Source organism: Gopherus flavomarginatus, chromosome 4 (assembly GCF_025201925.1).
Source record: "Gopherus flavomarginatus isolate rGopFla2 chromosome 4, rGopFla2.mat.asm, whole genome shotgun sequence".
NCBI classification, from domain to species: Eukaryota; Metazoa; Chordata; order Testudines; family Testudinidae; genus Gopherus; species Gopherus flavomarginatus.
Genome location: NC_066620.1, coordinates 110,429,908 through 110,453,548, shown reverse-complemented (window position 1 = coordinate 110,453,548; position 23,641 = coordinate 110,429,908). Strand labels below are relative to the sequence as shown.

General features: G+C 38.2%; 1 protein-coding gene and 1 long non-coding RNA gene across 14 annotated transcripts in view; one reads left to right on the top strand and one right to left on the bottom strand.

Annotated features, from left to right (window-relative positions):
- LOC127049354 (uncharacterized) overlaps positions 1-12,831 on the top strand; it is a 33,029-nt gene extending 20,198 nt beyond the window's left edge. Inside the window, exon 2 of the long non-coding RNA XR_007773954.1 lies at positions 12,687-12,831. This is a non-coding gene — a long non-coding RNA (uncharacterized LOC127049354). The remainder of the gene's footprint in view (positions 1-12,686) is intronic.
- The window catches only part of REPS1 (RALBP1 associated Eps domain containing 1), a 108,056-nt gene that overhangs the window by 48,579 nt on the left and 35,836 nt on the right, over positions 1-23,641 (bottom strand). For 11 of the 13 annotated variants that reach the window (XM_050949561.1, XM_050949553.1, XM_050949554.1 and 8 more), the window contains exons 4-8: positions 18,059-18,212; positions 4,354-4,481; positions 3,668-3,830; positions 3,287-3,350; positions 2,211-2,365 (exon numbers count right to left, since the gene is read on the bottom strand). In XM_050949561.1, the coding sequence (XP_050805518.1) occupies positions 2,211-2,365; positions 3,287-3,350; positions 3,668-3,830; positions 4,354-4,481; positions 18,059-18,212 (664 nt within the window). The remainder of the gene's footprint in view (positions 1-2,210; positions 2,366-3,286; positions 3,351-3,667; positions 3,831-4,353; positions 4,482-18,058; positions 18,213-23,641) is intronic. The other 2 variants (XM_050949557.1, XM_050949565.1) reach the window with 2 other exon arrangements.

Below are 23,641 nucleotides of genomic sequence, written 5' to 3'. Positions count from 1 at the left end.
ATATCTGCTATACTAGACTCTCACAGGAGTTGTCACTTTTCATAACAGAGTTCAGTGCCATCTTGATTTTTGTTTTGGAAAAGCTTTGCCCTGGTTTGGAAGGCCACTTCACACCTCATATATAGAGCTCATTACAGCATTTTTGACTAGGAATTTTTCACGTTTTAGATGAAGCTGCAGCTAGCTGCAAAACTTTCTGGTTTAAGGTCTGGTCTACACTTCAAAGTATAACTATCTTGGTTAGAGTTGATTATTACTACTAAAAAACGGTATACAGGTAAAAGCCTTAGGGCAGATGAAGTTATACAGGTATAAAGATTACCAACACTGGTATGCTTATTCTTCCCATATGAGAGTAGTTATACCAGTAAAAAGCCCCTTACACCGATGCAACAGAGTACACAGTGGGGAGCTGCTCCACTTAGTTAAAGCTGTACAGCAGTCTAGTGCAGACAACCCAAATAAATGGTCAGTGTTCTTACACTGCAACGTGTGAAAAAGATTAAATTAAAGTTTCAAATTCAAACTTGGAGGCTCAAATACAGCTTTTATCTTTAGAAGCAGGCATTAGTAAATTAAAGCTTGGAAGAATGCCTCTAAAATTTTGAAATTAACGAAAAAAGAAAGACTGCTTTTGGACTTAGGTAGAAACATGGCACATAACTGAAAGCCAGAAGTTTAACTCTTATTTTTGAAGCAGAGGGAAGAAGGGTGTCTGACAGACTTTTAGAGATACTTGTATCAGATATCTAAATCATTTTAACAAAGACTTGACAAATACTTCAGCTCAGAGGAAAACACTGAAGAGTGACTACTAAAAATAGACAAGATATCCCTCTACAGCGGCCACCGTACTATGAACATGCATAGCAGAAGGAAAAAAAAAGTGTATTCCTACTGATTTAAAAAACGAAGTTTTTTTGGCCAAACTACTAAGATTTAAGATTTAGTAGCAGTACTAATTTGCTACTGTTCTTAAAAGTGAAACAGGAAATACAAATCAAGTTTGTATCCTTTATGATGCGTATCATGGCTCAACTGGTTTCCATGGATTGCTAAATCTTATCTAATTTCTTTCCCTAGAAGCCTAACAATGACCAGTAAAATAGGCTGATAAAAGTCACCAGTAACAAGGAAGTGACACCTGAAAACCACTTCCTCCACATTTAACTAACTTTATGGTCATACCTTACAACTGTCATAGCGAATAGCTGTTAAAGCTTCAGTTACTCAGCACCTTCATATAAAGGACCAAAGAAGCTCCCATTCTAATTTCCTTGGCCCTTCTACAGTAAAAAACAGCATGGTCCAACAGAGAGGGCACGGAATGGTTTTCATTCTCTGCCCTTCCATAGGCTGTGCACACCTCAGTTTCCTCATCTGTAAAATGAGGCTAGTATTTTCCCACCTTGGAAAGCATTTTGAGATCCATGAAATTTGTTTTTATATTAAACAATGTATTCAGTGTGTTAAGTATTACTTAATTTTAATGCCAATTACTGTTAAGTCCTCCAGCGCAAAAAAAAAAAAAAACAAAAAACAAACAGATTTCACATTCAAAGCAAGTTTGGTATTTCTGAAGTAAAATTTTAAAATAAAATTGCTATGAAGAAGCAAAAGATGAGTACAAAACAATTTACTTCTATATATATACACACACACACACCGTTTACAGGATACGGTAGTTTGCATTTTCCATTCAAGAAAATCAAAGTGATTTACAAATATTAATGAACAGGACTCATCACATCCTTGTCAGTAAGTTGTCCATTCTACAGGTAGGGAAACAGGCACAGAAAGATTAAATGGCTTATCCAAAGCCACATAAGTTTGTGGCAAAGCTAGGAATAGTATTCAGATCTCCTGTGCTCTAACTACAAAGCCACCCTCCTTCTCCTATAGGTAACATTGGCTATAGGTAATATTTTCACCAGCATTTATATGACTTAGGAGCCTAAGTTTTATTTTTAAAAGTGACTTTGGCATTTAAGTACTAAGCATTAAAACTCAAGTCAAGCAAGCACTTTTGAAAGTTTTACCCTCATGTATTACATGACTCAGGAGAATGAATCATTTCATGTACCATCACAAAATAAGTTTAAACTTCTAAGTTTATTTGCAATTCTGCAAATACCACCTATTTGATTGTAACTGTAACTGGGTTGTCATCTGGACATACAATGAAGTTTCTTTAGCAACACACATCTTACCTGTTGTGTCTTCCAAATCAATCAGTTTGGGCATTAAACTTTCAGGTAGTTTTTCAGGTAAGTCATAGCCATTCTTCCTAGCAACTACCAGATGAAAAGCAGCACAGAACTCATCCAGTGTCAATGCGCCATCTTTATCAAAATCAGACAGTTCCCTAAAAGGAAAACTTACTATAAATAAAATCAAATTCCCCTCTAAGTCATTTTATTTTCAGATTATATACTTCTGTTGCCTTATCTGAAAGATTGTTAGATGTGTATTTTATATAATTCCATTTCCCATGTTAATACTTAGGACCTACAGTGCTATGCATTTTGAGTGTTCTTTAACAGAGGTAAGTCCTCATTAATGACAGGTTTTAAAATTAACGACTGGGTTTAAACTCATTTAATATTACATTGCTAAGTCTTTAGTTTACTATCCTTATTTTCTGCACTTTTAAGCACTGATGGTTCTGCTCAGCACTATCTGCACCAAGTAAGTTAGTGGCAGATTATAATACAGCAGTATTTCAGCATGTCGATATTACAATGTGACACTTTACATGCTTTTATTTAATGAGGGAACGATCTCATTTAAATTAGAATCCAAAATGTAAGTTATCTAAAGAGCTAATGAAGCAGACAAAATCTGCTGTGGACAAGTTATTGAATGAGCATGTCAGGCATTGGAGCACTCATTCTACACTGAAATGAAGAGTAAGATTTGTGTTTAAGTCATTGTGGGACTAACAAATTTACCCAGAAGCATGTGTGACTAAATGAAATATGCATGCCAAAAATGCATCTTTTTCCATGCAATTTCAACACATTTTGGTTGGGTGAAGTACCTGACATTGTGGCCTCTAGCTCCCTGGTAAGTAGGGGCCCAATCCTGATCCCACTGAAGTCAGTGGAAAATGTAATATTGGCTTAAATGGGAGCAGGATTGACACTAAAACAGCACTGCCATTTTGTGCAGGTGACACTTTCTAGGAAGGAAGATGAAAAGTGCTGACTGATTGTCCGACAGCTCTAATATGAATAGCTGCAGTTCTCAAAAATAGCTACCCCAAACTTTGACACTTCACACTTACCAAATGTGAGAAAGCTCAAGAATAGGTAGTTTTGATTTGGTAAAAAATTCTTTAGCTGCAGACCCTGAAATATTAAAACAATAATGCTTAATATTTATTGCAAACTTACCAATCTAAGGCTCTTAAAGTTTGTTAAAAACAAAAACAATTTAGCAAAGAGTGCTAATTAGAAGAGTAAGACTGACAAAGCTGACCTATTATATAGCAAAATTAGTTTCAAAGCTTCAGTTTTTTAATCACAGTGGAGCTGTATTGTACCAATAATTTAGTAAACATAGGACTTCTTACAAAATGGTATATAGATACATGTCCACCAGCACACTGTATTTGAGAATACAAAATTGCTATACCTATAGTAACTTCCGTGTTTAAAGAACTCACCTGGAATAAATCCGTTCAGATCAGGTTGAATGGTTTTAAACTGATTTACATAATACTGCCTTTGTTCATCAGTTATTTTCCAGGGATCATCATAACTACTCGATTGCCTACGAATTTCATTTGCAGTTGTAGCTGATGCTACAGTTCGTACTGTTGTCTGGTCCTGCAATGAAACATTTTTCCTCAGTATTATCTGTCTAAAACAATTACATGGACTGCCATTGTCTCTAGACTACTTGCCTTCAAAGCTTAGTTATTTCTTGTAGAAGTTTAAGTGTTGCAGGAAGCTGTCAGCAGATTGCATATTTGGGACTATCAAGCTATAGGAAATATTTCTGCACATTAAATGGTATAGAAGTGACTGCAATTATGTAAGCAACAAAAAGGTATGGAGTGTATGCAGAGAAAACGAAGTACAAATATTCTCAGTTACTTTTAAATTTGGCTTTTCAAATGTTAGCAAATTTTTAATTTTGAAAAACTTTTCTAGATAAAAAAGTATAGTACTTAACAACTCAATGATACAGAAGTATCTGTTGGGTAAATAAGATTAGAACAGATTTCTGATCTCCACAACATAGTAAATTTGGGTCCACAGTATGAGTCTAGAGTGAAAGTATGAAAAAGATGATTGCAACATTAATTTGAATGAAGCAAATCAAATGAATACCAATAAAATGTCACACCTGGACAGAAGCAGGATGCATGGCTAAAAGAGTACTGGTTGGTGGGGTATCTGCAAAACTGACCCAGTTTTCTTGATGTGGTGGCGGGGAATGGCCAGACCATATGGGATCACCAGTAGCAGATGAGCCTGAAAGCAAAAGAAACAGTTCCCTTTCAAAATATAACAACCTGAGAAAAATTTAAGAAAAAAACTTTGTCCAGCTAAAGTCCATGGAAAACTGAAATAAACTGTGATGATAATCACAAACTAGACTGTAGTAATGTGAAAAAAATTCAAAGCTATTCTCCAATGCCTTATTGTAGTATTAGTATTCGATACTGAACAATACTCAAATATGAACTGCCAAGAAAAAAGGAAGGGATTGCTTACTGTCACTAGTATTTATAAATATTAAGAAAAGATCTGGGTTGTGAACATGTGCTATATCAAGAATAATTAAAATGAAACTTCATATTTTTCCCTTCAAAAAGAACTGAGAAGAGAAATCAAACGTTTGTACTGAGAGGCAAAGAAACTAATTCAATTATTTAAAGTTATATGGCATTCCTGCAGATATCTGTGCTATTTCTATTTTTTTCCTTCTTAATGTTTTGATTTGTAATTCCAGCAACAGCTCATTTTTCAGCAGTTTTCTTGATATCTATAATTTAATAACTTAACTCTGTTGCTAAAGCAGTGTGACACTTATTCAACAATACTCGAATCTCAAGTCGGTAAAATTATGTAACATGGTGGTTGAGTGGCTTACCAAAAGCCTTACAGACTTGTTTTTCATAAATGTGTTCTGTTCAGTTAACTTATTTTGATTATGTAGCATTGATGTTCAGTCCTTTAATAACTTAATTATACTGATGTTTAAATATCTATAGCAACTTTTTTTTGGCATTTGAGGCACCCAATGCCGGGGATATAAAAGTCTCAAGCTTCTTCAAAGTTGTGAATCAATAAAAAAAAATTGAGGAAGTCTTGGGAAGGAACAGGAAAAAAGAAAATTTTAAAAATTTGGAAGAATCACAAGAGACAGGTCTGTTTCCTACATCAAGCAGAAATATTAAACCCCTGGAAGACCAAGAAACAGTTGTGAAATTGGCTCTTGAAGATTTTAAACAGAATGAAAGTTGTACAGTGCTTTTGTACAATCAAATGCAATATTGAGGTTATGTTAAATTCTTACAAGCACATTTCTACCTCATGCATCCAATATTATAGATGCAAGAAGTAAGTTCATAACTTAATATTGGACTGTCTCATAATACAATCATGAAGCCTACACTGCACATCTGAAGAAAGGAGAAAACATTCCCCACATTATATTATGTCAGCTCTTCAACTTGGATCCAATTTTATGCTGCAAGAACAATTAAGCTGCTCCTAGGATGGGTGTCCATAAATGAATTACCATGAGAGAATTTTGTATATACAAGTAGTTCTTTCATGGAAGTTAAGAATTATCAACAGATCCAGGTTCATGTAGATTATGGATAAAGAACACGTCATCGATAGTGAACAGAATGGGCAAAACTTCAAAAAATAATTCAAGGTAATGAGACAACTAAAATGTTAAGAGAAAACTATTACTGGGACTATTTATACGTACATCCAGAATTACTCTACGTTTATACGTATTAAGATTAAGTGTAATGAAATTATCCTTTAGGCTGTGGATTTAGAGAATATTAAGTCACTTTTTTCAGAAAAAGAGAGAAAACTGCTCAGAAAAACAAACTGTTCAGAAAGCTTTTATCTGTTACTCTATCTGCTAGTGTGCACAGTAAATTGTTGGGGTCTACTATATTTACATACTATATAAGAAAAGATACGGGACATTACTTAGATTTGTTTCTGGAGAGCTTTCTCCCACTTGAAAATGGGGAAAGTCTAACATAGGGGGAAGATACTAGATTTCTTAGTTTCTTCTAGCTATCATTGTAATTAATAGTTTCAACTATATTCGTAGGCAAAAGGTGCTATAATCCACATCCTAAACATTTAGCTGTGTTTGAGATTACCAGCTGGAACTATTGTTTTAGTCCTCCGGTGTACACACTACTTCATCAGACCCATTCCTTGTATGCCAGTGAGGTAAAGCAGCGTTTATCCAACAGTGCTGAGAGTAAAGGGGGTGGTGATCTCTCAAGTTGCTCTCTGCCTCCACACTCTTCCCCAACAGCTAGCCTACTTAACCAAAAAAATTAAGTAGAAGCAGCTCAGCTAAGGCATCTCAGAAGAATTTCTCTTCATGTTTCTGTGCCTGTGGTAGGCCCCACAGAAAGTGAGCCAAATCTTCGTTCAGCTCTTCATCTCACCTCTGAGATGCTTTGAGCACTGGTTACAGCAAGACTGGGGGAATAGGTGGGATCTGATATTGCTCCCATTCCTGTAGGTTTTGTCAGGTCTGCAGCTGGACAAAGTTCTAGACAGAGGCAGACCTTAGTCCCTATCCTGAACATTAAATTCAGCTACAGGGCAGGATTAACCTGCCTAAACAGAAGCAGAATTACAAGAGCGGATTTAAAGATGTATAGTACCTGCAAATGCAAAACAAATTCAAAAACACGTATTGCAAATACTATAGTACAGACAGTTTTTACATAAATTTACCAAACAAAGTTTAATTTAGTTGGTCTGCCAGGGATGCCTACTTTGACTAGGATGGATGAAGGGTAGTTGAACTTTCCAAGTTAGTCTTACTGGGTATGGAGGTCTGAGAGAACCTGCCACCTCCCCCTCAACTACTGGCTTCCCTCTTGGATCCTGCAGACCTGAAACAAAAACTTGCTAAGGTCAATGGAAGGCTTATATGAGTTACGGTTCCTGGATATCTTAAGTTATTGTCTTCCTACTTCTACTGCTCCTGTGTTGTTTACTAACTCTTGCCTGCTTGCTTTGCTTTTGTTGTGCATTGTCAGCCAGTTGTAATGAGAAGACAGTTTCCTTCAAAGTGAGTTTTCACAAGCTTCAATTTCACACAACAAAACTGGATTGTGTGGTGACTATCGACTATCACTTGTAGCATTTCTATTCACTTCAGAATAATGGTTCAGCATTTCTATGGCATCAAAGAACTAACTGCAATCATTGCTTTTGCATGGGTAGGCTTGGAAGGATTCTATTTTTATTTTATAAATTTGAACAGGTAGTTGATTAATCCAAATGTGCCAGTATTCTATTTTTATCCTGCCTTATTTTTTTACACTAAACAGGAAATACAAACCCTCACAGATACTGACTTGTATTCTTTTACTTCTGTGTAAGTTTAGCAATTCTTTAAGGATGAGTTTTTTATGCGAACAGATGGATCAAAGTGATACATATTACAGTCAGCCAGAGGCTGGCTTAATGATACATAATGCATATGATTTTTTTTGTGCTGGTAACTACTGAAGAATATTTAAAACATGATTTTATACTATCAAACACATCTGGTTATTCAAAGTTTAGTGACTACCAAAGAGGATAAATTGAGAAATTAAGTCTTACATTTTATTGACTGCCAGATGAAGTTAACAGCAAAAAGAAAAAAAGTGTACAAGTGATCTGAAAATTTTACCTGTGGAAGTGCCTAACTGACAAAGTCCCACTGACTTTCAAGTGGACTAGGCTCCTAAGTGATTTCTGGAAATGGGACTCAGGCTCCTAAGTCACTTATGAAAGTTTTACCTTTCACCATTTGCTTTAACTTTTATTCCTTAATTTCAATTAAGACTGAATTCTTCACAGGTTTTCAGGTGAAGAGAAAAATGGACAATTACTCACATTTATCAGATTTTAACGGAAATCTATCCTTCCAAGCCTAGTCATAGTAAATACTTGCCATATACTTCCAAAACTCTGGTTTCACCTGAAACAGTAAACAGTTACATATTCAATCAATTTGAATTGTGGCACTAGAATTCCCTGCAGAAAACCTGGTAGCACCAAATTAATTACTATATCTTTTAAGTAATCTTAAGCTATCAGCAGAATTGTTTTCTTTTTAGCTACAGTAGCCTTTCCAACAATCTTTTGTTCTTCTGGATGCTTTACTATCGTTGGTATATGGATGGGGTTGGCTGTGAACAAGTGAATAAAGGTTATTTACTTTTAACTTTGAGAATCCTCTGTGCCTGCACACGTGAGATGGTGCTCAGTGTTGAATTCACAGAAATTCTACCAAAGCTATGTCCATTTGGGCTTGACAAGTGACCCTAGTGACATCAACATATGACATTTGAATGCAGCTCTTAACCACCTCAACTCCTTCTCCTAAACCACTGAGAAGACTCTTGAAGGAAGTTATCAGTAAAGTACTTTCTCTTCACTGGCCCACGGTCCTTCAAGGTCTTCTCTGCATCCACACTTGTGGGAGAGTAAAGAGCAACACCTCTTGGAATGGATGGAAGGCCGAGGTCTCAAGTCTCACACCTAACTTTGAGATTAAGTCTAATGTACAGTGCTTAGTAAAAGTGTGAACTGAACTCCATGTGGCTGTGCTACATATTTCTCCCATGGTAATTGTCTTTAAACAGGTCACTGAAACAGCAGTAGCAGGTTGTTTGTTTTTTTTTAATTTAAATGGGATTTTTTTTAATTTAAATGCTCTCTGAGGGGGAAAATCTATCTAAAGATAGTTTTAATTAAGATATAATGTATCTCAAAGATATCTCATCATGGAATAGAGATTATAAATTCTAATTCATAGTAGAAGACAATATATTCATGTAATGTTTAATAAAAGTTTTGTAAATGAGATCCAATAGTTCATGGATTATGGACCCAATCTTAAGGGGTTTCAGGGGCTTCTGTATAAATTAGAGGTTAATCTTTCTATCTACCCAATGGGACTCTGTGCTCAGTCTAGAAGTTACCACCAGAGATGCTTAGTTTTGCAATTCTCAATCTGTGGATTTGTGTCTCCAGAAATAACATGCTTGTTAACAGCAAAAATGTTTTTAAATAAATAATTATACAGAGGTGAGAAATAACCGACCTCAGCCCTATTGTCCCTCAGCAAATTTGAGTATACAGAGTCAGTCCCCTACCTCTCTCTAAAAGTGCTAAGTTTCAAAAAATTCAATGAATAGAAGATTGTTGGGGGTGGAATAGATATGGACAAGGAGAAGTTTGGAGATAAATGTGAGAAGGGAGGGACAGGCACTAGAAACAGAAGTGAAACTGTTTGAGCAGCATATTCCAGAAGTCTTGAGGTCTTTCTGAGTGTAGCCTTCACTGATTTGAGATCTACCATAGCATTCTCTCACTAGAAAGGAAAACCTATAATGGCATCAGGCCGTAGAAGAGACCCAGTTTGGGAATAATTTAATGAAGTTCCTCTACTTGTGGGTAAGACGTAAAACGTAAACAGTGCAACAAAGAAATGCAAGGTCTGGTTGCCTGAATGAAACTGCAGAAAAACCTGAGAGTCTCTGGATTAAGTTTAGAAGTGTAAGCAACAAGGGTGATGTCTTGGTAGGAGTCTGCTATAGGACCATCAGACCAGGGGGATGAGGTGGACAAGGCTTTCATCTGGCAACTAGCAGAAGTTACTAGATCGCAGGCCCTGGTTCTCATGGGAGACTTTAATCACTCTGATATCTGCTGGGAGAACAATACAGCGGTGCACAAACAATCCAGGAAGTTTTTGGAAAGTATAGGGGACAACTTCACAGTGCAAGTGCTGGAGGAACCAACTAGGGGCAGAGCTCTTCTTGACCTGCTGCTCACAAACCGGGAAGAATTAGTAGGAGAAGCAAAAGTGGATGGGAACCTGGGAGGCAGTGACCATGAGATGGTCGAGTTTAAGATCCTGACACAAGGAGGAAAGGAGAGCAGCAGAATACAGACCCTGGACTTCAGGAAAGCAGACTTTGACGCCCTCAAGGAACTGATGGGCAGGATCCCCTGGGAGAACAATCTGTGTGGGAGAGGAGTCCAGGAGAGCTGGTTGTATTTTAAAGACTCCTTGTTGAGGTTGCAGGAACAAACCATCCCGAGGTGTGGAAGGAACAGTAAATATGGCAGGCGACTAGTTTGGCTTAACAGTGAAATCCTTGCTGATCTTAAACACAAAAAAGAAGCTTACAAGAAGTGGAAGATGGACAAATGACCAGGGAGGAGTATAAAAATATTGCTCAGACATGCAGGAATGAAATCAGGAAGGCCAAATCACACTTGGAGTTGCAGCTAGCAAGAGATGTTAAGAGTAACAAGAAGGGTTTCTTCAGGTATGTTAGCAACAAAGAAGAAAGTCAAGGAAAGTGTGGGCCCCTTACTGAATGAGGGAGGCAACCTAGTGACAGAGGATGTGGAAAAAATTAATGTACTCAATGCTTTTTTGGCCTCTCTCTTCACAAACAAGGTCAGCTCCCAGACTGCTGCACTGGGCAGCACAGTATGAGGAGGAGGTGACCAGCCCTCTGTGAAGAAAGAAGTGGTTCAGGACTATTTAGAAAAACTGGACAAGTCTATGGGGCCGGATGCCCTGCATCCAAGGGTGCTAAAGGAGTTGGCGGATGTGATTGCAGAGCCATTGGCCATTATCTTTGAAAACTCATGGTGATCAGGGGAGGTCCCAGATGACTGGAAAAAGGCTAATGTAGTGCCCATCTTTAAAAAAGGGAAGGAGAAGGATCCGGGAAACTACAGGTAAGTAAGTCTCACCTCAGTCCCTGGAAAAATTATGGAGCAGGTCCTCAAGGAATCAATTCTGAAGCACTTAGAGGAGAGGAAAGTGATCAGGAACAGCCAGCATGGATTCACCAAGGGCAAGTCATGCCTGACTAACCTTACTGCCTTCTATGAGGAGATAACTGGGTCTATGGATGAGGGGAAAGCAGTGGATGTGTTATTCCTTGACTTTAGCAAAGCTTTGGATATAGTCTCCCACAGTATTCTTGCCAGCAAGTTAAAGAGGTATGGGCTGGATGAATGGACTATAAGGTGGATAGAAAGTTGGCTAGATCATCGGGCTCAATGGGTAGTGATCAATGGCTCCATGTCTAGCTGGCCCCTGGTTTCAAGCGGGAGTGGCCCAACGGTCGGTCATGGGGCTGGTTTTGTTCAATATTTTCATAAATGATCTGGAGGATGGTGTGGATTGCACACTCAGCAAGTTTGCAGATGACACTCAACTGGGAGAAGTGGTAGATATGCTGGAGGGGAGGGACAGGATACAGACAAATTAGAGGATTGGGCCAAAAGAAACCTGATGAGGTTCAACAAGGACAAGTGCAGAGTCCTGCATTTAGGACAGAAGAATCTCATTCATTGTTACAGACTAGGGACCAAATGGCTAGGCAGCAGTTCTGCAGAAAAAGGATCTAGGGGTTACAGTGGTCAAGAAGCTGGATGAGAGTCAAAAGTGTGCCCTTGTTGCCAAGAAGGCAAACGACATTTTGGGCTGTATAAGTAGGGGCATTGTCAGCAGATTGAGGGAGGTGATTATTCCCCTCTATTCGACATTGGTGAGGCCTCATCTGGAGTAGTGTGTCCAGTTTTGGGTACCACACTACAAGGAGGATGTGGAAAAATTGGAAAGAGTCCAGCACGAGGCAACAAAAATGATTAGGGGGCTGGAGCACATGACTTATGAGGAGAGGCTGAGGGAACTGGGATTGTTTAGTCTGCAGAAAAGAAGAATGAGGGGGAATTTGATAGCTGCTTTCAACTACCTGAAAGGGTGTTCCAGAGAGGATGGCTCTAGACTGTTCTCAGTGGTAGCAGATGACAGAACGAGGAGTAACAGTCTCAAGTTGCAGTGGGGGAGGTTTAGGTTGGATATCAGGAAAAACTTTTTCACTAGGAGGGTGGTGAAGCACTGGAATGGATTACCTAGGGAGATGGTGGAATCTCCTTCCTTAGAGGTTTTTAAGGTCAGGCTTGACAAAGCCCTGGCTGGGATAGTTTAGTTTGGGATTGGTCCTGCTTTGAGCAGGGGGTTGGACCAGATGACCTCCTGAGGTCACTTCCAAACCTGATATTCTATGAATGAAACAACATCATGAAAAGTGTGCCTTCTCAGGAGGAAGCTGCATTGAAGATAATGAAAGGAACATGTCTGAACATGCAGGATCTTCAGGTTGGTAAACATTTTTATTTCATACTTCTCTCTTAAGGACTGCCTTTCCTCGTTCCGGAAGATTCTTGAATTCTCATGTTTGAGCAAAATACATAGTTGTTACTCTATGGTACTATCATTTTAGATGCAGTTGTGATAAAAACAGCGGAAATAGGCAGCTCTTCCTTTTACAATGTCACCTTTATAGTAGTACTGAGTGTCAATGAATGCAATGACTAATACTAAATGAGCAGTATGGTAATAATTAAATAACTGCATTGACTTATTTTGTTTAGGAGACTTCATCCTCAACATACAGGATTCTGAAGACTATCCACCCTCAAGATTACCATCATTTTCTGTAGTTTCCATTATTCATTTTCTGATATAGCTGTAAAACTAACCTGAAAAGTTTCCAAAATAAATCACTTTAAAAATGTGTAGTGTGTACCTTGTAAAAATGAAACCTCTGAGTTGTGAAGAATATGTACTGAGGTTATAACAACCAGAAAGAATGCACTTTTATGGAGAAATACATGATTAAATAGAGTCTTCTGGACTTGATTTAAATCACATTGATTTAAATCACTAATCCACCGAGCAGTAGTTTCTGTGGAATGGGCTTCACCCCATCACCCCATATGCCACATTGATGACGTTCCCAAGGAAACTGTTTTGTTAAAGGTTCCATTTCTAGCTCTATTATATTAAGAAGTACAGACTTCAAAATGGTGTCACTTGATTAAGATCTTATTCTGCCATGCAACTTCAACCATCACTTGATTTCTGAAAAGCTTTTAGCAGCCAACTTTCTAGCTGCTGGATCTGGAGTTTAAACTGCTATGCAAAAGGAAAAAAAAAGTGTGTGCTGTTTTCTCTCTTGATTAGGTATAAAGGCATGATTTTTTATTTATTTATTTAATTAATTAATTTATTTGGTGGCAGGAGTAGAGAACCTGTTTCCTTTTCATAAGAAATTCAAGTATCTTTTTGTTTTTTTTCCTGGGAAACTCCGGAGAACTGGAGTAGTAATATGTTTGTGACTGATCAATAACTGAAGCTTAGTTTGAGAGGGGAAGCAATTTTTATTCTGATTATTTAAAACCATTTTGTTAGCATCTATTAATTCAATTTCCTGAGAAACACTTAGGAGAACAGACTTTTGTTAGAATAAACTCTACCACTTAATTGGGGTTGGAATCCACATGGGCCTCCAAGAACTATTCCAGCAAAAATCAAGCCACAACACGACTTTACATTCCTGAATTTAAGGTTTAAAAAAGAGAAACACTTTGCACACACCTTTCAGATCTTTTTATATCTTAAACAAAAGGACACAAATCCAAGATCCTCTAAGACTATACAAAAACCTTAGCTTCTAGCAAACTACAAGATCACACTAAAATGGTGTCCTAACTGAAGTACCAGACAGCAAGATGATAATCTGAATATGATTGTAAGATCCAATCTCTCACCCTGCCTAGGCAATAGTAACAGTTTTGTCTTCAGAAAGGTGTGAACCACAGTTTCCAAATAGTATGAGGCATGCAGTTCAAACCTTGACAGTAAAAGGAATATTAGACCTTAAAATGATCACTGGCCCCTTGATCTAGTAATCCAATTTTGCCACTGGTCCTAAAAACCATATAGACAATATCAAATCTGAGAACAGTATAGTTTTTATTCCTTGATGGGTGACAACACACCCATGAATTAAAGAGTTTGTTTTTCAATCACTTGCAGGCGACAATATATTTAAACAAAGAATTCATACACTTTTGTTATTGGCATCCAATTAGTGCAAGCTTACTAGCACCAGGAAAGAGTTAATCTACCATATTTCGGCTAAAAGCCTTTCAGCTTTCCAAACTCTAGCAATATTCTGTACTTTATAAAAGGGTTGGTAAGAATCATTTCCATACATCACCACCCAGATGCTAGTTGGGTCTACGCTTTGACTTGGCCGTCAACACACAGAATAATTAAATGATCAAAGGAGCATGAAGCTTGGCTAAGGTATTCCTAAAGAAACTGGAAGAGACAAATGGAAGATTAATGCCAGCAGAAAAGATAGTTCCGGGATTAAGGCACTGGCCTAGGATATGGAGACCTGGGTTCAAGTCCCTGCCCTACTTTACTTCCTGAATGATCTCGGGGAAAATAGTCTCTGGTTCTCAGCTCCCCATCTGAAAAACGGAGGTAATAGCCTTTCCATGCCAGATGGGTAACTAAAATACATTATTTTTTCTTGGCTGAGTTAAGTTCAATATTCTTAAACATTGAGGGGTTCAATGTAGATCCTGAGGGGAAGGTAGTACGGGGACACAGGCAACGACTTGTTCCATGCAAAAAGGTAACACTAATAATTAGTCCTAAAATATCGAGATAATCCTCTTTAAATCCTAGCATTTGACACACTGGACTCATAGCTACAGAGACCTGGACCACCTGTCTGGATTACAAATGAAAATATTGTGGTCTCAGTTTTAAACCCTCTTAGAAGTTTTGGAACATAACAGAAAACTAATTCAATTTGACATTGTTAGCTGATTATTCAAGAGAGACTCAAGACTGGAACAGGAAGGGAATCTCCAAGGTTAGGACTACGGTTTACTGGCAGAGCTGGATTTCGAATTTTGCAGAGCACTGGCCAACACCATCATTCTAGCCTGTACTATTAGACCCTCACTTAAATAAGAGTACAATCACCACTTCTCTCTCACACACACCCCTTGTGTGTGTAAAGCACAGCTATGATTCATGCCAAGGCACAAGCTGGGTCAAGGTAAGTCTTTCCACTCTGAATCAGGATGGACATGGTTTGCCCTGAGCTACAACAGAATATTAAAACCTATTCTAGCTAGAAACTAGAGATAGGAGATAGCATTTGCAATACAGATAATCTCGCTGCAATGAACAATTTTGAATATGATAAATAGTGTTTCAGTGTAGGAAATATCTGGAGGAAGTGACAAAAGACAATTTAAGAAGACTGAGTTTTTGGTCTAATTCTGACAGCTTTTTAGAGTCAGTAAGTTAATTAACTGAATAGGCATCACCCAAATATTTTTGCCAGAACTGACTGAATAATGTGGAATTCTGCAGCAAACTACTGTAGTTATGAAAAACGGATAAAGAGCAAGTTACTGACAAATGCCTGGAGTCCACTGGCTTTGAATACCGCAAGACAACCACCAGAAATAGCTCATCTGCATTTGAGCCTGTAAGAATCTAGGCTCTCAAGTATACTACTATATGCTGGGGTAAAAAGGGAAGTCAATTTATCCATTAAAAATTGCAAATTAAACTAGGGCTTTTAGAACAGTTTGACTAAACCTATTCTGTGGTACTCAATAAATGTATGGCATGTGCACACTGAAGAAACTGATCTTTATATCAGATAATGTATAAGCATGCCTAATTACTACAGCATGATACTTGTTGGGACAACATCATTGGCACAACCCTCTGCATATGATCTAAGCCAGGGGTCCCCAATGTGGTGCCCGTGGGCGCCCTGGAGCCCTAGGGGGCATCTAAATGCACCTGTGTCCTGGCCGGTGGTTAAGCATCCGCCGAAATGCCGCTGGCGACGCTTCTGGATGAGGCCACTTGTCAGTGGCAAGCAGCGTCATCGAGAGGCGGATGCTCGACCGCTGCCACAGTCCTTAGTCTGGTGCCTGCCAGACGAAAAGGTTGGGGACCACTGATCTAGGCTTTCATATGTCTCTGAATATTAAAACAAAATTTTAGTCTTTTCTTAGGACTTGATAGCTCCAGAAAATACCTTCAATCAATTCTCACATAAGAAGTTCCCTAGTCCTCAAAGTATGGTTGTGACTACAATAAAGGATGCACTGAAAAATAGTGGGCCAATTATAATACAGCTTACTAATCATAAGTATTTAAATTAAATAAAAAAATCCAAATGCTAATTTAAAATATAATATATTGTAACAAGAAATAATACTAAAAGCAGAAACGTAACCTGAATTAAGATTTACTTAGAAGTAGAAAACCTAGGAACAGTAGGGGGAGGAGAAAAAAATGGAACTTGTAGAAACACTGGTATCAGACAAGATATTTCTTTACTATTCAAAAAGAAAATTAACACAGGCCTACTGGATGTACCAGCACACAGAGTATCAAACTATTAGTCCACCATAACGTAACTCAAACCACAAGATTCTAAGAATGTGGATCTTAAATATACACAGAAGTTCTAGAGAAAGTAAAAACTCAAAGTATGAGAATTGTATCAGTTTTGGAAAAAAATGACAAGTTCACTAACGTACTCTAAGAAAGAAAAACAGTTCAAAAGATACAGTATAGTAGTGTTATTGCTTTCCCCTCAAGCTGCATTTTTACATAGTGTTAGGGACGATCACCGCTAGTTTCAGGAACATTACTCCAGGGGGAATTCTCCACCACTGGACACATGCAGAATTCATGTCCCCAGATGTTTTTTTTTTCCCTCTGCGGAATATAGTTCTGCAGGAAAGGTGCTGCAATTACACCTTTTGCCCACCAGGGGCTGCTGTGGTGTCAGAAAAGAGGGCAACTAGCAGACAGAGGAAGGACGGGAGACTGTGTTCCTCACAATGCTGACAGGTGAGGAGGCACGGGACAGTCAGTCAGAGCAGGGCACACAGGATTGCTGGGTGGGGGTGTCACAGACTGGGGTTCAGAAGCGCCAGTGGGGGTGACAGACTGAGGCCTGGGCTCAGGAGCCAGTGACAGCATTGAGGCAGGGGCTGAATAGGAGGGTAGCTGCAGGGCCACACGGGTATTGGGGGGGTGCAAGACCACATGAGTATTGGAGGCAGATGTACCTGACTGAATGGGAGAGGCTAGGGGTCAGCCAGTCTGCACTGGGGAGGTTCCCCAACTCCCTAATACTACTCCTCCCCCAAATTCCTGTTTCATACTTGTCCCACCCACACCCAATAACCCTACAGTTTCACCTCCAGGCTTCTTCCTTCTCAATCATCTCCTCTGTTACCCATCTCCCCTCAAGCCTTTGCATTGCTTTTGCGGGGTGCAGGAAATAAATTTCTGTATTGTAATTTAAATGAATTACTCAAAGTTCTACCTAGTGAGGAATCTATTTGTCAAAAAAAAAATCTTGACTCTGTTTATTTTTTTGGTCTGTATTGTTACAGACATACTTGCTGACAGGTATTTTGAAATAAATTAACAAAGTATTTGAAACTGGGATTATTATACTGTTTTATTTTGACAAAATATGCAGAATTTTAAAATATTTGCAAAATTTATTTTTTTGGTACAGAATTCCCCCAGGAGTAGAACATGTCAGTTTTATACTGGTATAAAACTGCTATAAACAATTCCTCTAGGGATACATGCAACTGTTCCATCCTCTCCCTCCTGCCACATTTTTTGGCATTTTTCACATCAGACTTATGTGATAAGCCTGCCACAGCTGTGCTGCAGATTATGCAGTTTTGGCAGGCACCAATTTAACAGAGTGAACTGCAATTGAGCTGTGCTTGTTAATTGTGTAGAGAGATACTTCATATTCCTGTCCTTTTTCTGCTACTTCTTCTGTCCATACTGAAAATGTAAATCTAAGCTGACCTAAACTTTAAGCTTTTTTTAAAAATCCCACGTCAGACAACACTTGAAGGAGAACATAAGACATTTATACCTGGCTGTGCTTCACTAAATGGAGCCCAAAAAGGCCCAGGTCCAGCAAGAGGTCGGTCATTATTCCCTCCGCTGGGATGGCGGTTGTGCTTCCTCCATGTATGTGGAGAGGTTGGTGGGGATTGCTGTGGTGAAACAACTGGAGATGTGGACTCCTAATAAAACAAAGGAACTTTTAAAAATTCTTGTACTATATCACTAAAATCATAAAAACGTATCTAAAAACGATTATTTCTAAAAACTGTTCAGTAGATTTAAAATGTTCCTTTTTTAGAACAGGGAAGTTCTTAATATTTATAACAGTGACAGAACAACAGGAGTGAGGCACAGTATAACTGACATCGGATATATTTTCCTGCCACCCAGAAGTGCAAATCCATCATGATCTGGACCCACAGCATTCTTGAGGGACAACAATGAGGCCAAATTACATGGGTTTTGCAAATACATGAATATGAAAGACTAAGTGATGATAAAGCTCTTTCACTTGTGACAGAAGCTGCATTTGAACCCAGGTCTCAAAAGATGAAAGGTTACTAACTGCATAACCCACTATTCCACCTAGCCCATACCAAATGGGTTATATTCAAACAGTTATCCCCATTTCAAAATCAAGTTAGAGGCAAACACTATTGATCACACCCATATAGTGCTATGGCATCAGAATGTTTGTGAAGAAAAGTTTTATCCTGCCCAGAACACAAGTGTGTTCACAGCTCAGTTCCCACCGAACAAGGACAGGAATAGAGGATCACATGTGTAACCCCATGTGAAGTCAGGTCTTCTAAACAGATATTGTCAAGTTGCTCCCTTTCACCAAAAAGTAGCATGCAGGAAATTCAAAAGCATGCCCTCTACAGCTCTGTCTTTCCATTAAACAAATCTCAGACTCTAACCAATCTAGGCGGCCTTTGTTAATGAATCCAAAGGAGCCTTGTATACAAATCGTGTCACCTGTACTTATGACTACAGTAGTTTAAAACAGCACATAACCTGTTGCAGGAAACAGTATGCTACAGAAGTTATTTACTCCCTGATATCTTGAAAAACAGCACAGAAAAAACTGGAAATGTCCCTTTAAATCATTCTTCAAGAAATGAGGAAGATTTTTGTTAATATGGAAACACCATTTTTAATTAACTAGCCCATACAGCTACAGACGAGGTCCAACCTCCCATGTAGCCAGTTTAAAGGTGAGCTGGCAAACAAAAGTGTGCTGTTCACTATTCCTTTTTGATCTATAAACATAATCAACACTATAATGACATCAAAAAAGGTGAAGCAGGTCTCCCAGAGAGCAAAAACATCAGTACCTGATTTCAGTATAAGACATCTGCACACTTTGAGGCACTTTATATATTAAATGGGCAATAAAAGTCACAAGTTTTCTTTTACTCTGCAGTTCACCCTTAAGGCAGCAAGATTAATGTTGATTAGATATATAAGCTACCTTTCCAAGAACTCTAAGAATGTACTTAATGGTATACTAAAGCAGATGGGGTCAGCTTCAGAAAGAAAAACATCCAAGAAAATTTCACCCAGAAATTCAAACAGGACAAGCATTTAAGAAATAGTTTATCAACTACTGCTAACCTGACGTTTGGTAGCCCAGTTTCAAGAATGAAGTCTAGACTAGACTGAGCTCTATTGTACGTGGGTGAATTATTAGACTATCCTAGTCTCAGACACTACCTTTTTCATCCTGCCAAAAATTCGTAAACCAGTATGCTGTGACAGTTTAATACTTTACAGTTATACAATTGATGGTGTAAGAATCCCAGACCCTTTCCATTCCTCAACACAGGTTTCAATCTACATGTGATAATTTCATAACAGATTCTAACACAAAACCTTTAGGGCCATGATTCATTAATTTCTAAGCTACTTGTTACAAATGGTCTTCTATTCCCTTTTCCTTTGGTTTCCACGCCCACTGGGTTACAGATAGGCCCAGTGTATTCTGCAGTTATGTTTGTGGTCACAAGAGCAGCCTGCTATTTAACATCTCAGTTTTATCTTCACTATGAGTTTAAAAAAACAAACAAAAAACACCTTCCAGAAAACATGCAAGAAAGGATAGTCAATGGGAATTTACAGAGATTGTGCACTTAGAAAACTCCAGTTCAGATACTGGTAAGCAAGATTCCTTCTACACAATGAAATTTTGTTTTTTGTATTTTTTTTTTTTTAAGTTAAGTTCAGGAGGCCTGTGGTGGTAAATCTCTGAAGGACCACCTTCAGCATAACCCCAAATTATGGAAATTTTTAGCAAAAAAATGAATTAGTTACAGGTGAAAAACAGTTGAGAACAATTTCTCTAGTCACTAGGGCCTTATCCACCTTGTGTGGGCTTCTTGGCCTGATGGGTAACAGATGTGTATGCACAGTAGGCTCTTTTCCTAGTTCCATAATTGGGGCAAGGACTACCTCTCCCTTTTGGGCTTTCTTCTCCCCTCCTCCAAAATCCCACAAATGACAGAGTTCTTATAAAGGTTTGGTCCTTCCCAGAGAATAACTTGTGGACATCTTGATATCTAAACTATGGAACCTCCCTCGTCATTTAAGTGAGGTCTAGGCAGGATGGATAAAAAACAGATGAATTTAAAAAATCAGATCAATTTAAATTTGATTTTTTAAAAATTTATATTAAGTACATTTTTCTTTTGAAAAATAAACCTGTTAAACTTGAAATTATGACAAAAAGAAGCAACTGTGGTTCAAGTCGTGTCCCCATCTGGGTTCTCCACTTCAGGTGCACATGCGCCCCATGCACCTACGAGCGAAGATTTTCATTAGTAGTATCCATTTGTCCTGAGCATGTACTGCTGATATCCTCGTATCCCGCACTGAGGCTATATGACGCTACATGGGCAAACTGCCCTCAGTTCCTTCTCCAGCGCTGAGCCTCAGAAGGAAGCCTGGAAGCAGAGAGGAAGGAGGGCAGGTAGTGGAGCACCCATAGGGGAACATCTCAAAAAACCAGTTACTGCACAGGGTGAATAATCTCTTCTCAGGTGATTCCCATGCTGTACCTCCCTAAGGAGGAGGAAGCTTCAGAATTGAGTTCAGAACAGAGAAAAGAAGGAGAAAGTAAATAAGGAAGCAGTGAGAAGGAACAAAGCCTTACTGCTGGGCACGATTATCAGCGTCGGCCAAACAGACACTGATAATAAAAATCTCCAATCAAAGGTGGGGTGCGTGGGGCACATGCACACCTGAAGTGGAGCATCCATAGGGACACTACTCAAACAAGAACCTACATTAAGACCTAAACTTATAAATTATTAAAATAAAATAAAAATATGCTGTATCAGTGAATTAAATGGTGCTGCCTTTTTAAAACACACAGAATGTTGGGGGGAAATGTAACTTCTCAGGTCTCCTCAAGCTTTATAAATATGTCAAGCTCATGTACTGCACCGCAGTATCTTATTATTTTCAGTCTGTATACTTTTCCAAAAGTATGTACTTTTAGTTTCTTCTGCAGAAAAAAAGCTTTTGGTTTTGGTTTAGCTGGAAGTGCAGAGTATTTTCTACATGTGGATTACTTCATTCAAAGCTGAGAAGCCAACTAGGAGTTGAAAAAGCGAGAAAATTTGTTTTCCTGGGAAAGGATGAGATCTAATTCTAAAAACCTGAAGGAATGACGCCAGATTGTCAAAGGTATTTAGGGTCTTAAAGATGCAAATAGGTGCTTAATTACGATTTTCAAAAGCACCTATCCTGCTTAGGTTCCTACTCCCATAGATTTCAACTGGAGTTAGGCACCTAACCTGCTTTGGCACTTTTGAAAATCCTACTAAGCACCCAAACGCTTTTGAAAATCTGGCCCAGGGTAACCTGAAACAGTCAATTCACCAACTAAGATTTTCTTTGTTTAATAAATTAGTTCTGAAGGCAAATTTGTTTTGATAAAACTTGTTTTACTTATGCATCCAGAATGTTTAAGGTAATTTTATTTAATAAATACGGCTCTCAAGCAATTACATAAATAATTGCGATTAATTGCAGTTTTAAGCACACTGTTAAAATAACAGAATACCAATTTAAAATTATAAATATTTTTCAATTTTTTCCCCTACATTTCAATTACCACACATACAAGATGCACAGTGCTCACTTTATATTAGTTTTAATTACAAATATTTGTACTGTAAAAAATATATTTTTCAATTCACTTCATGCAAGTATTGTAGTGAAATCTATCCCGAAAGCGCAACTTATTTTAAAAAAAAATCTACATGTACAGCTACTCAAAAAACAAAATACTAAAAACTTTAGGGCCCACAAGTCTACTCAGTCCTACTTTTTGTTCAGCCAATTGCTAAAACGGTTCTCAACCTAGGGTACGCCTATCCCTGAGGGAATGCAGAGGTCTTCCAGGGGGTACATCTAGATATTTGCCTAGTTTTACAACAGACTACATAAAAAGCACTAGCAAAGACAGTACAAACTAAGATTTCATACAATGACTTGTTTATACTGCTCGATGTACTATATACTGAAACGTAAGTATAATATTTATATTCCAATTGATTTATTTTATAATTATATGGTAAAAATGAGAAAAAGTGAGCAATTTTTTTAGTAATAGTGTGCTGTAACACCTTTGTATTTTTATGTCTGATTTTGTAAGCAAGTATTTAAGTGAGGTGAAACTTGGGGGTACATTAGACAAATCAGACTCCTGAAAGGGGTACAGAAGTCTGGAAAGGTTGAGAGCCACTGTGCTATGAAAAACAAGTTTGTTTACATTTACTGGTGATAATGTTTGCTGCCTGCTTCTTATTTACAATGTCACCTGAAAGAACAGCTGGGTTCTGCTTGATAACGATCCAAAGCAGTGCACCTTCATTTGCATTATCTGAGTCAGATGCCATCCACAGAAGGTAGATTTTCTTTTTTGGTGGTTCATATTCTGTAGTTTCCACATCTGAGTGTTGCTCTTCCAAGTCTTTGACAGCATGTTTTTCACGCCTTGTCCCTCTCAGATTTTGGATGGCACTTCAGTTTCTTAAACCTTGGATCGAGTTCTGTAGCAATCTTTAGAAATCTCATATTGGTACCTCCCTTGCGTTTTGTCATATCTGCAGTGAAAGAGTTCTTAAAACTAACAACATATGCTTGGTCTTCATCTGAGATTGCCATAACACGAAATACATGGTAGAAGGTGGGTAAAAGCACAGAGCAGGAAACATACAATTCTCCCCCAAGGAGTTCAGTCATAAAATTAATTAACGCTTTTTTTTTTAAATTAGCGACATCAGCATGGAATCATGTCCTCTGGAATGCTGGTCAAAGCATGAAGGGGCATACAAATGTTTAGCATATCTGCTATGTAAAATACTTTGTAATGCCTACTACAACAGTGTCATGTGAACGCCTGTTCTCACTTTCAGGTGACATTGTAAATAAGTGGGCAGCATTATCTCCTATAAATGTAAACCAATTTATTTGTCTTAGCTGAACAAAAAGTAGAACTGAGTGGACTTGTAGGCGCTAAGATTTTACATTGTTTTGGTTTTGAGTGCAGTTATGTAAAAGAAATTCTACATTTGTAAGTTGCACTTTCACGATTAAGAGA